The sequence below is a fragment of the Melanerpes formicivorus genome, unplaced genomic scaffold (assembly GCF_026170545.1).
Source record: "Melanerpes formicivorus ecotype bairdi unplaced genomic scaffold, bMelFor1.0.p_v2 SCAF_18, whole genome shotgun sequence".
Classification (NCBI taxonomy): domain Eukaryota; kingdom Metazoa; phylum Chordata; class Aves; order Piciformes; family Picidae; genus Melanerpes; species Melanerpes formicivorus.
In genome coordinates this window covers 1,819,058-1,830,162 of record NW_027142370.1, presented here as the reverse complement: position 1 = coordinate 1,830,162, position 11,105 = coordinate 1,819,058, and the positions used below count along the sequence as shown (strand labels likewise).

General features: G+C 45.2%; 1 protein-coding gene across 2 annotated transcripts in view; it reads left to right on the top strand.

The window, feature by feature from the left end:
• The first annotated feature begins 1,982 nt into the window (after positions 1–1,982).
• Positions 1,983–11,105, top strand: part of ADGRA3 (adhesion G protein-coupled receptor A3) — a 44,771-nt gene continuing 35,648 nt past the window's right edge. Inside the window, exon 1 of one of the 2 annotated variants that reach the window (XM_068149299.1) lies at positions 1,983–2,475. In XM_068149299.1, coding sequence (XP_068005400.1) covers positions 2,204–2,475 — 272 coding nt within the window. In that variant the 5' untranslated portion in view covers positions 1,983–2,203. Of the gene's footprint in view, positions 2,476–9,273; positions 9,968–11,105 lie in introns of those variants that run through there. The other variant, XM_068149300.1, reaches the window with a different exon arrangement.

Genomic DNA, 11,105 nt, shown 5'->3' with positions numbered 1-11,105 from the left:
GTATGCTCCATCTCCATGTTAATCCTTAAGGCAGCACAAACATTTTATGTAGCTGTGCAGTGAACTGGATCACGTTATTGATGTAGCTGAAGGTTGTAGGAAGAAGGTAGCAAAAGAAAAGAACTGTTTAACCCAGCACTACTTCTGGATTAGAAAAAGTCTTGGGCTGTGGCTTGATGTAGTCAAACAAGCTTTACATCTCCTGGTGTCAGATCAGAAATGCTGGGGCTCCACAATGCAAAGCACTGATCTAATACAAACTTACTCTGCAGTTTGAATTTATTTAAAACAAAGCCCAAACCAGAAGAATTAACTTTACACTGATGAGTTTTATGCTAATAAGATCTCTCCTCTCTTACAGTTGGCACAACAGCAGCATAAAAGGACAAAGACATTGTCAACTTTGCATTTTGTATCCTGACCTAATTTAGTTCAAGTGTAATAAGTGGCCTTGCATCTCATCCAGATCAGGTTGGTCCTGCCGAGTGACTCAGGGGCACACAAACCTAATATTAAAGTTCAGGGACCTGTGTCAGCTTGGCATTCTGGTCAACAATTTCAACATGCAGGACAGATTCCATCTTCATTTGTAAGAGGCCATACAAATGAGGAGAGAAAACACCATGGTGGGTAAAGGGTATCTACAAGATGCCCAGGTAATTGTAATGCTATTACTGCAACCTTGTTCCACTTGCCCTAATCCACAATTCCTTGTTTGCCTGTACCCTTCATTAGGTTACACTAAAAACTGGGTCACACCCGAGTGTTGAACATTACTCAAGGACATCTTAGGTTAAAGACTTTGTAAGACTCATTTTGGCATCTGTTATTGCCAATGCCCAAAATGGCACTGCCATGTAGAGGCAGGTATTTTGTAGGATGCTATTTGCCAGTGCCCTTCTGTAAGAGTGGGCATTGTGAGTTCTTGGTTAGGGACCAGAACTTCCTATGGGTTCTCTAAAGCCTCTCTTACATTTTTTCAGGACATGCTGCCAGTTCTTGTAACTTGATTGCAAGTAGGTAACAGCTACTTTATTATTCTCACACCTACCAGTGACAAAGAACGTATTGAGGATTTCAGCTGTCATTGGCACAAAGGCACTTGTGCCTGGCTGTCCTGACTGCAGAGAAATGTGAGAACATGACCTAGCTATGCCCAGCAAAGCAGTCCCAAGCCTGCAATGAAAAGACACTTTGTAGGCTGGTGGGGTTCCTATTATCTTAACATTTGAGACTGATGATATTCAAGTAACTTTTTACCATCCTTTGCCTCTTGGTTGTCAAGTAGGAATACCACAGTTACCTCACTTTACAGGGATGACTTGAGGACAAATGCCACAGAAGCACAAGGTACTCGGTGTTAAGAGTACTGAAAGGCATTCAGCACTTTGGCAGGCGATTATCCTCTCTCCATGCTGCACGAAGGGCAACAGTCCAGCCTGCAAGGCCAAGGATTTGGAACTGGAAAGAAGCAGCAAGGCACGGAACCAGCGGAGAGGGAAAGCACTCCTGTGGGAGGCGCATAGCCCATGAAAGTGCCAAGGGCTGCCTTTGGGTCTACAGCATGCTGGGGAGACCCAAACAGACCGGCTATCGGGAAACGGACAAGAGCCTAGGCCAAGAGCTCCCACTGGAGAATGCCGGAGGAGAAAAGCCCCGACAGCTCGCGGGGTCACTGCTGAGGGAAGCGGCAGCACCAAGGTCAGGCCATGCGCCGCAGGTGACTCTGCCAAGGGCGCGGCGTTGGAGCGCACCTCGGGCTGTTCTAGCCCTCCAACACGCTCGCCACACTCAGCTTCCCCGGCGCAGCCCCCCGGCCGGCGACGCGCAGGCGCGGGAGCGACCACTGCCAGTGCGGCGCTTGCGCAGTGGGCCCGAGGCCCTGCGGGCGCGCTCGCCGCCGCGGGGCTCCGGCACCGGCGGAAGGCGGCGCTGCTGCCACCGCGCGTAGCGCGCCCGGTCCCGACACAAAGACGAAGGCGACTGTGGCGGCCACGGCTGCGGCGTGCCCGCAGCTCCCCCACACCCCCGCGGCACCACATGGCGGCAGCGCCGCGGCCGCGCCTGGCGCCGCCCCCGCGGAGTTAGGCCAGGGCGAACCTCGGTTCCCCTCCTGCTCGCTCCTCTCTCGCCTGGCCCGGCCGCCCCCATTTGTCCCCGCCGGCCGCGGGAGGAGCGGAGCGGGGCCCTGCACAGCCCCGCCATGCTGCCCCCGGGTCGCCGTGCGCTCTGCCGCCCACCGCGCTGCCGCCGTCGTCGCCCGGCAGGGCTGCTGCCCGCGCTCCTGCTCCTGACGGCGCTAGGGGGTGGCGGGGGTGCCGCGCTGCCCCCCGGCTGTAAGTACGACGGTCGCCCCAAGAGCGCCGGCAAAGCGGCGGCGGCCGGCGGCCCGGTGGAGGTGAAGGTAGTTTGCAGCAACCTGGAGCTCGCTCAGGTCCTGCCTTCTGAGGCGCTGCCTAACCGGACGGTCACCCTGTGAGTACCGTCCCCGGGCGAGGGGTGGGTGGCCTTGGTGCGACGGGGATGGGGTAGGGGAGAGCGCCGGCCTGAGGTAGGATGGGGTCAGACGTGGGCTGGAGGGGGGAAATCGTGGTTGACCTCCTCTGATGCCGGGGAAAGTCCAGGGAGCGGATATTTTGGTTTTGCTTTTCGTGCTTTCCCGTAGTTTCCCGGGATGGTGATCTTAGGTGGGGGAAAGGAACCGTCCCGTTACTCACCGTCGGGTCGGGACCGCCCCGAGGAGCTCCCGCGGAGCAGCATCCCCAGGCATCACCCCCAGGCATCACCCCCGGCCTTGCCCTTTCTTCTCTCTGGATCGCTCCCCGTCAAAAGGTTCAGGCTGGTCGGAAAGCTTAAGTGTGCCTTTATTAACAGGAGTTCTACAGTTTAATTTTGAAAGCTTCCCAAAGTTTATTATTTTTTTGATGTCAGGAGAAACTCAGCTTCGTTCTTTGCAGCAGTTCTAACAACTGAGCTCTAGCAGAGAGCCAGAGCTGCTTTCAGGCTCACCCTGTGGGCTGCTGGGTGGGCCTGAAGTTTCTGGTAGCAAACAACGACTTCTTTAGTACAGCTCCCGATAAACCAGCTGAAGGGATTTATTTTGGTTCCTCTTCGGAAGAAAAAAGGTCAGTTTACTTCCATGTAGCAGTAGGCGTGCTCTTTTATGTGGGGGCAATCCTAGCTCATCCATTTGAATAACAAGTTTCAAACAGGATGTGCAGCTTTTTCCAAAGTCAGAAATGTATTGCTATATACTTAGACAGGAGTGTGCACATGTTAAGGAAGGATTTGCAAGTTGTTTTTCTTCATGAGACATTAACTAGTCACTCTAGCAAAGAAGCTCCTAGCATTACAGAATGGTTTAGGTTGGAAGGGAGCTTTAAAGACATCAGCAGCACTAGGCTTCCTTGGTGAGTAGTCCTTAAAGTGTAACCCTGTCCCATCCTTACCGAGCCTTAAAGTGCTACTGTGGTAAGACTCAAGTGCAACCAAGTAGTACACAAGAAAATGGATGAAAAGAAACTGACCTATGGGGTCCAGTTTATGATACTTATCTACTTAATTGGAAATTACGAGTTTGAAAGATCTGCCACTAGTCCAAATTTAATAAGCACAGTTCTGCCATGAGAATAACCAGTCTGCTGCTTTTGTGCACTTTGACAGCTCAAACACTAAGAAAGGGCTTCCTCCAGGAAGTCTTAGTGAGGTGTGGACCCAGTCAGTGGCAGATGCATGGATGTGGCCCTATGAGAAAAGGGAAGGGGTTTGAACCTGGCAATCAGCAAGAGTATTTCTACCTTTCCTGTGGAAAGTGACCAGAATATTCAGGTGAAGTTTCTGAAGTAGAAAAAAAACCAGCCCTGGAAGTAGAACAGGATGGCTGTTTGGCCAACAAATCCATTTTAGTCTTTGTTAGCCTCAAATGCTTTGCAGGCAATTGTTAAAAACATAGTGGCATCCGTTAAAACTGTGATAAAAGTAGATGTTAGAATGGTTAATAGGCTGAAGTTAACTGTGGATGACTTTTGATTCCAAAAACTTGGAGTCACAGCTCTGATGGCTGTGAAAGACAAGAAGATATCAAAACCAGCTGTGAATGGCCCTTACCTTCAGGGAACTGCTTGAAAGAGTCCAGTGCAGAGCCACAAAGATGATTAAGGGAGTGGAACATCTCCCTTATGAGGAAAGGCTGAGGGAGCTGTGGCTCTTCAGCTTGGAGGAGACTGAGGGGTGTACTCATTCGTGTTTATAGAATATGTGAAGAGTGAGCACTGGGAAGACAGAGCCAGGGTTTGCTTAATGATGTCCAAAGATAGACAAGGGGCAGTGGGTGCAAGCTGGAGCATAGGAGGTTCCATGTGACCATAAAGAAAAACTTTTTCACTGTGAGGGTAACAGAGCACTGGAACAAGCTGCCCAGACAGGTTGTGGAGTCTCCTTTGCTGGAGCCATTCAAAACCCAGCTGGATGTGTTCCTGTGTGACCTGCTCTAGATGATCCTAGATCTGGCAGGGAGGTTGGACTAGATGATCTTTCAGGGTCCCTTCCAATCCGTAACATTCTGTGTGTTTTTCATCATCTAGAGTGTATCTAGAGCATATCTGCACACTCTGGGTATGTTTTTGTTATTTGTAGTCTCATATCTGTTGATACAAGCAATGAGAACACTTCAAAATGTTATTCAAGTGTGAGCCAACGATTATTAAAGCAATGCTTCTGCTATTTCCAAGACAGTGTGTGCAATAACTGTTGTGGTTCAGGATCTTTTATGTTTGTTGACTGTTGAGACACGACTCTCTGTACATGTGAGAGAGGTTGGGTCTTTTTAACTGGTTTACCTGGTTAGAAAGCTTTGGTGATTTATGGAGTGTGATGCCAGGTGCCATTCCACTAACACATTGATTATTAGTGGCTTGATTAACTGTTATCTAATCTTTTGCCAAAAATTGCCTTTAGTTTTTTCCAAGCTGAGTTGCAGTACTTGGTGGGTAGTGGAAGGTTGTTTGATTAGTCTCAAACCACCCTGAGATATCTTGAATCTTGATTTTTGTGGGATTCTTCTATTAAGATAAGTACTGGTTCTACTCTGTCTTTCTGGATTAGTGGATCACTGCAGAGATAAGTAGCTGAAAATAGATCACTGTTGTGTAGATGAGCTGCATCTTAATTCAGTAAAGTTTCTTTTATGTTCTCCCTTATTTTGCACAAGCTGATTTTAAATATGAGGACCTGTGGAGTTTCATATAACATTTTGGGTTTTAAGGGAACTAGAAATAACCCTGATGAAGTGATTGTATTATTTTGGAAACCCTGGGTCCATCCTTATCACCACTCACACTTTCAGTAGAGTTGCTGCTGTGCATTTAGCATTTACAGGTTGGGTTTTTGTTTCCCCAATGAAACATTTTTGATAACACAAGTCTCTAAAAAAGTGAGGACATGAGAGAAATAGTGGGGATTAAGACAAATGAGTAGCGTTTGAGGATGCTGGCCAGGTTCTTTCATTCTTGCACACTGTTGTAGTTAGTGGTTAGCAATGATTTTGGTGAGCTGGGCAAGGTGATGTAATTCTCCAAACGCCTTGGCCTTTGTTTGCTGCAAAACATCTTATTGCTGTAGTAATTCAAGTGTCATAATACAGAATCTTTAATTGCAATTCAGAAGAAAACCCCAAAACTTGGTTTTGATTGCAATGAGACTAAGTTTGTTTATGACTGAAAAAGGAAGGTAAATGCCTGAAGAAGAGTATTAAAATATAGAGAGGTGTCTGTGGGAGAATAAGTAATGTGTAGGATTTCTGGCAGTATTGTACACTGAGATTCCTTTAGAATCCAGATAGAATTAGCTTCTACTTTACTGAGCCATTGGGTCAAATTCCACGCTGAAATTAAGTTTAGTTATAGCTAAGGAAGGGACCTTTATGTAGCCTTATGCAACAAAGACTGATTTGGATGCAAATGAAGGGTGTATCTATATGAACACCATAGATGGCTTGCAGTGTAACCAGCCAGATGAGATGCTTTTGCTGTGCAGGTAACTGGATGAATGTAACTTGTTGCTTTGTCTGACATGCTCTGTACCTCAGTAGATACTCTAGGCATTGCCATAATTCAGATTTCAGTAAGGAATGCACTGCACTCTTGTAATAGAGTAAGATGTCCATTGCTGTTGTGCTTCTTGATGCAAGCTGAAATGATGATGTCATAACTTCTTAGGTATTAGCAACCACCAACAGAACAAGAGGACACAGTCTCAAGCTGCACCAGGGGAGGTTTAGGCTGAATGTTAAGAAGTTCTTCACAGAGAGAGAGAGAGAGAGAGATTAGCCATTGGAGTGGGCTGCCCAGGGAGGTGGTGTAGGCACCGTCACTGGAGGTGTTTAAGAGGAGACTGGATGAGGCACTTGGTGCCATGGTTTAGTTGATCAGATGGTGTTGAGTGATAGGTTGGACCTGATGATTTCAAAGGCCTTTTCCAACCTGGTTAATTCTATTCTATTCTTCAACTTGAGGACAAGCCTGTGAAGCTGGAATCCTTGTTATTTGTTGAGAATTTTAGTTACCTGTTACACATATCCCATAGGAATCTAAATAAACAGAGGAAAAGCATGTGTGTTTATTTGGTGGTGTGCTTCTGGACACATTGTTTCTGAATTGAGAGCCTGCCTGGTCTGCAACTACTTTTACTTAGCTATCTCTATAGGAACATTTGGGTAATAGTGTTTGCACTTGCAAGTGTTAGAGTTTACAAGCCAGAGTATAAGCCTGGATTTGTGTTCAGAACTGTTCAAAGATATGCTTAATTGGGTTGCTGTAGGGGAGCACTTTAAAATGTCGTAGTTTTTATCCAGTACCTAAATATGATCATGTCAAACTACATCCATTAAGCAGCCAAAAGGCATATTTGTTTGGCCTTTCTGTTTGTAACACAAATTGCTAAACTCTGAAAAACTTCAGAGCAAAAGGTCACTCACATGGCAAGGAGTCACAACGTGTGATTCCCTTGTAATTATAGAAATTGTGTAGTTATGCCAGTAATTTCCTCCTTACAGAAAAAGGACCCTTCAGAGTCCTAATAGCTGTTGTCTGCTGACTAATAGTTAGGAGGTTTAATGTTCTTTTCCTTTCTTTTTGGGGTGTGCTCTGCTGCTTTGCTAGACTCTTTTCATCTCCTTCATTTTACTTTGTTTTGCCTTTCTCTATTCCATGTTTGGGGAAAAGTGTCCTTTACCACAATGCTGACAGGCAGAAAGTAGAGGCATAGTAAGTCTCTTCTGTGGCAGTTTGCCTCTTGCAAAGTACATTTCCATCTTTAACTTGAAGGTGTTCTTGACAGGTGATGACTTTATTTTTGCTAAAATAAGTCTTCTTTTAGACTCTCATAAGCACTCAGTACTAGTAGCTTGGACAATGATAACATTTTCTGAAGCTACAAATGGCTCCTGTTAAAATGTATCTTAACACTTTCTTCACTCATGGCCTATGCAAAAGCCATTTTACTTGTGAAGACTTGGCAGTGTGGTGACTGTAGGGTAGTGAAGGCGTGCAGGGTTCCTCTCTGATTTTGCACACTTTTGTGTACCTTTGGGTATTGCAAGAACATTCCCATGTTGCAATTTGAAGGGTTCCTTCTGAATTGCAGTATTTTTCCGATGTAATCACTCCACTTGGGAGGATGTAGAGTTACTGTTGCTGGGGTTCCACTGGGACAGCCTGGCAAGATTGAGAGGTGTTCTCTTTGGTTAGCCTTGCAAGAACAGCTTTAGGATACATGATGTGGCTTGTAATAGTTGGAATAGTCTTCATGCAGTGATGATAATGCATACTGATTTATTTGTAATAAAATAGTTTTCTTCTGCATAAGCACTTTGAAACTGCTTGAGGTACCTTTCACAGTGAAATTGTCATGCTTTGGGTTAAGTGTGAGGTCATTAGAAATATGGTATCTGTGTGATGTATTAAACAGGGGGCAGTTGTTGCAAGCTCAGATTTTGAATGAGAGCTATGGATTGATTACTCCTGAGTTGAAAATGAGGGTGGAGTGCAGAGACAAATTCTGCAACATTCTGGAGAGCAAATTAAAGTTTTTGTGATGAACCCAACTTTTTATTTTTTAACTTTTCTGAGCCACAGACTTAATATAGAATTGCCCAGTGCCTTTATTCCCATGAAGATAGCCAGCCAAACTGTGGCCTTGGTGTTCAGTAGCCCTTCAGTGAGTATTAAATATTCAATGTGTTATGCTGTATATGGCCTCAGGAAGATTTTCATTTTCAGGAGTAATACTTTTTGTATTGATTGGTAGTGCTGCTTTTGTTTCAGCTTGGCAGAACTGCAGGATGTTTAACTCTTGCCATTAAAAGTTAATGCTGAGAGTTAAATAGAACTAGCATTTGTGCTGCAGAGATGAAGAATGGACAACCACCTAAGTCCTGTTTGCTTGCAGTTTGTTCATGTTTTGAAGGCTATTTATGTAATGTAAAACAAGTACAGAGCTGCATTCTGATTCTCAGAATGTAATGGTTCCCATATGTGCTTTGCCTGGGCAGGATGTGTTGCAGGTTCATGGATTTGTTACTACTGCTTTATTTAGTCCTCACCTTTACCATGATACCTTCATCATTTTTGAATCTGTACAGTTTAAATGCTTTCTTTGTGCCAGTGGTTAATCCATGGTGATGAAAAACAGCTGAACATCCCTAGGATGGTGACTGCACCACCTCCCTGGGCAGCCTGTTCCAATGCCTGACCACTCTTGCAGTAAAGACTTCTTCCTAATATCCAGTCTAAACCTCCCCTGGGGCAGGTTGAGACCATTTCCTCTTCTCCTCTCACCAGTTACTTGAGAGAAAAGACCAACACCCACCTTACTACAACCTCTTTTCGGGTAGTTCTAGAAATAGTAATACTTCAAACTGTTGTTTTAGGACAACAGCTTCAGACACCAACAGAAATTTAAGTTAATTAATGAAATGATGTGTTGATAAGCTCACTAATGTTTCTGTGGCTTGCATGGGCTAACCTTACATCTCTGTGATGGAGAAGAAAGGTCCCCTTCTACCTTTTTTTCCTGCTTCTGATGGAGGGATGGTCAGGGCAGGGGAAAGGCAATCTTCTCCTCTTAGTGTGGGAAGTTGTATCCACATCCAGCTGCCTGTAGAACTGTAGCCTGAGCTGGAGCCTGGTGTGTTTGTAGCTTCACCTCCCAGTCTCTCACTATCTGGGTGTGTGGTTATTTTCTTTTGCCTCTGCTGCTGCTGTACTAGCAGTTGTCTGGCTCTGTGCCTAGTCGGTTCAGGGAGCTAAACTATCTGCAAACTACTGCCTTCTGTGGGATTAGGATATAAAGTTTGGTGAGAATGTATCCTCGTGTGCCAGCAGTCGAGAGGAAGTGCTTGCTAACGTGTCTAGACAAAGCACTTTCTAGAGAGCACATACACCCGGTGGGAAATGTAAATACATTTGAGACTGGGTGTGACAGCATGTGCTGTAATTAATGCTGTGACACAGAATGGGCTGGCTGTAACAGCTCGGGAGAGCCCGGCTAGGCATCTGTGCGAGCAGTATTCCCTGTGAAGTGAGTTACTCTCTTGCATGTATGTGTGTATGGAAGTTGGAAGGGGGGAGTAAGCTTCCACTACGCTGCAAGTCAGTGAGAATCCTAAGAAGGGTACATCTGGTGGGTAAGAAGTGGGAAACTCAGGCGGGAGCAGAAGAGGAGGGAGTAGGACAGGAATGTTACTGCAGAAAAAAGTCAATCATCTCTTAAACAAGTGCAAGAAGCTGCAGGTGAGAAGAGAGGAGGAGAAAGGACTCGGAGGAAGCTTCCCAGAAGGCAACGGTCAGGCAGGTTAGGTTCCCAGGGCTTTTGGTTAGCTTGGGGAATGACAAGTGAGTGCGAGTGTTGGAGGACGGCTAATGTTGCTTTGTCCTCTTCAGTTTCTCTTTGGCAAGCTTTGCAACCTGGGGTAAGTATTAGGAAGTTTGGTTGTCAAGTGTAGAATTTTACAAGAGTATTTCTTTTCATAACACTATTTTCAGCCCCATTGCTCCTCATTCTTGCATTCTTTGGCCCCTCAATTCTCTCCTTTCCCCAAGCTGATTTGTATTTAGTACTTTTCCATAGAAAATTCACTGAGGTACTCCAGTGACTGCTGTTGTATTCCACTAGATATTCCTTAAAGAATGCTTTGGCTTCAAAGGCAGTAGATAAAGCATGTGGCCACATACTGGATAGTAAGAGAACAGATATCTTTAGTAGCAGTGCACAAAGTGAGCATCATTGCCAGAGTGATGCAGGCATTGTGTGTGTGGGCAGAATGAATCCATCATATAAAGTCAGCACATTCCCAGTTAAAAATGGAATGATATAAATAGACACGTTTCTAATTGTGTCATTTCATTACTTCTCAGGGGGTTGGTTTACAATCTTAATATTGTTTAACGTGCATAATAATGAAATAACACAGGAAATCTTGGTGTGTTGCAGACCTCTATTTTCTAGTGTTTCCTTGTGGAGATTCCTCATTTCTAAGGGATTTGTTAAGTTGGAAAACGCTGTCTCCTTTTGTTACAGGCGTTGGAAAGGCTCCTATAGGCTTCTTTGTATCCAGCTTCGGGAGTGTTTCCATTTCAGGGTTACTTTTAAGCAAATACTCTTCACGTTCTGCTCTGTCCACTACTTTTTCTTTGACAGTAGTAACTCACTAGAAGGGAAAATACTGTTGAAAAATACTGTGTTTATATCCTTGTTAAATCCCAGCTTCTACAAGATAAACTTCAGAGAATGCCTTTCTTTTTGCAAGTTCACAGCTTTCAGCAGAGAGCATTTTTCTTGGTTGTACAGATGGTTATTTTAGTCCAATTTTTGCTGGTGGCTGCTTTCCCAGTCCTCAGAGTATACAGCCATCATCATGAAATGATCTGATTTATTTTCTATTTCCTGGCTCTGTTTGAGTCTCCTGAAACGTGCTCTGGAAGCCACTGGAGCGTTCAGCTGGAGGTTACACTCTCCCAGTCTTCATGGAGGCTTCTTGGAGGCCATTTTGACTGTTTTGCCATAGTGTTAAAGGATGTGTGTGTGTATTTTTATAGTATCCTATGAGC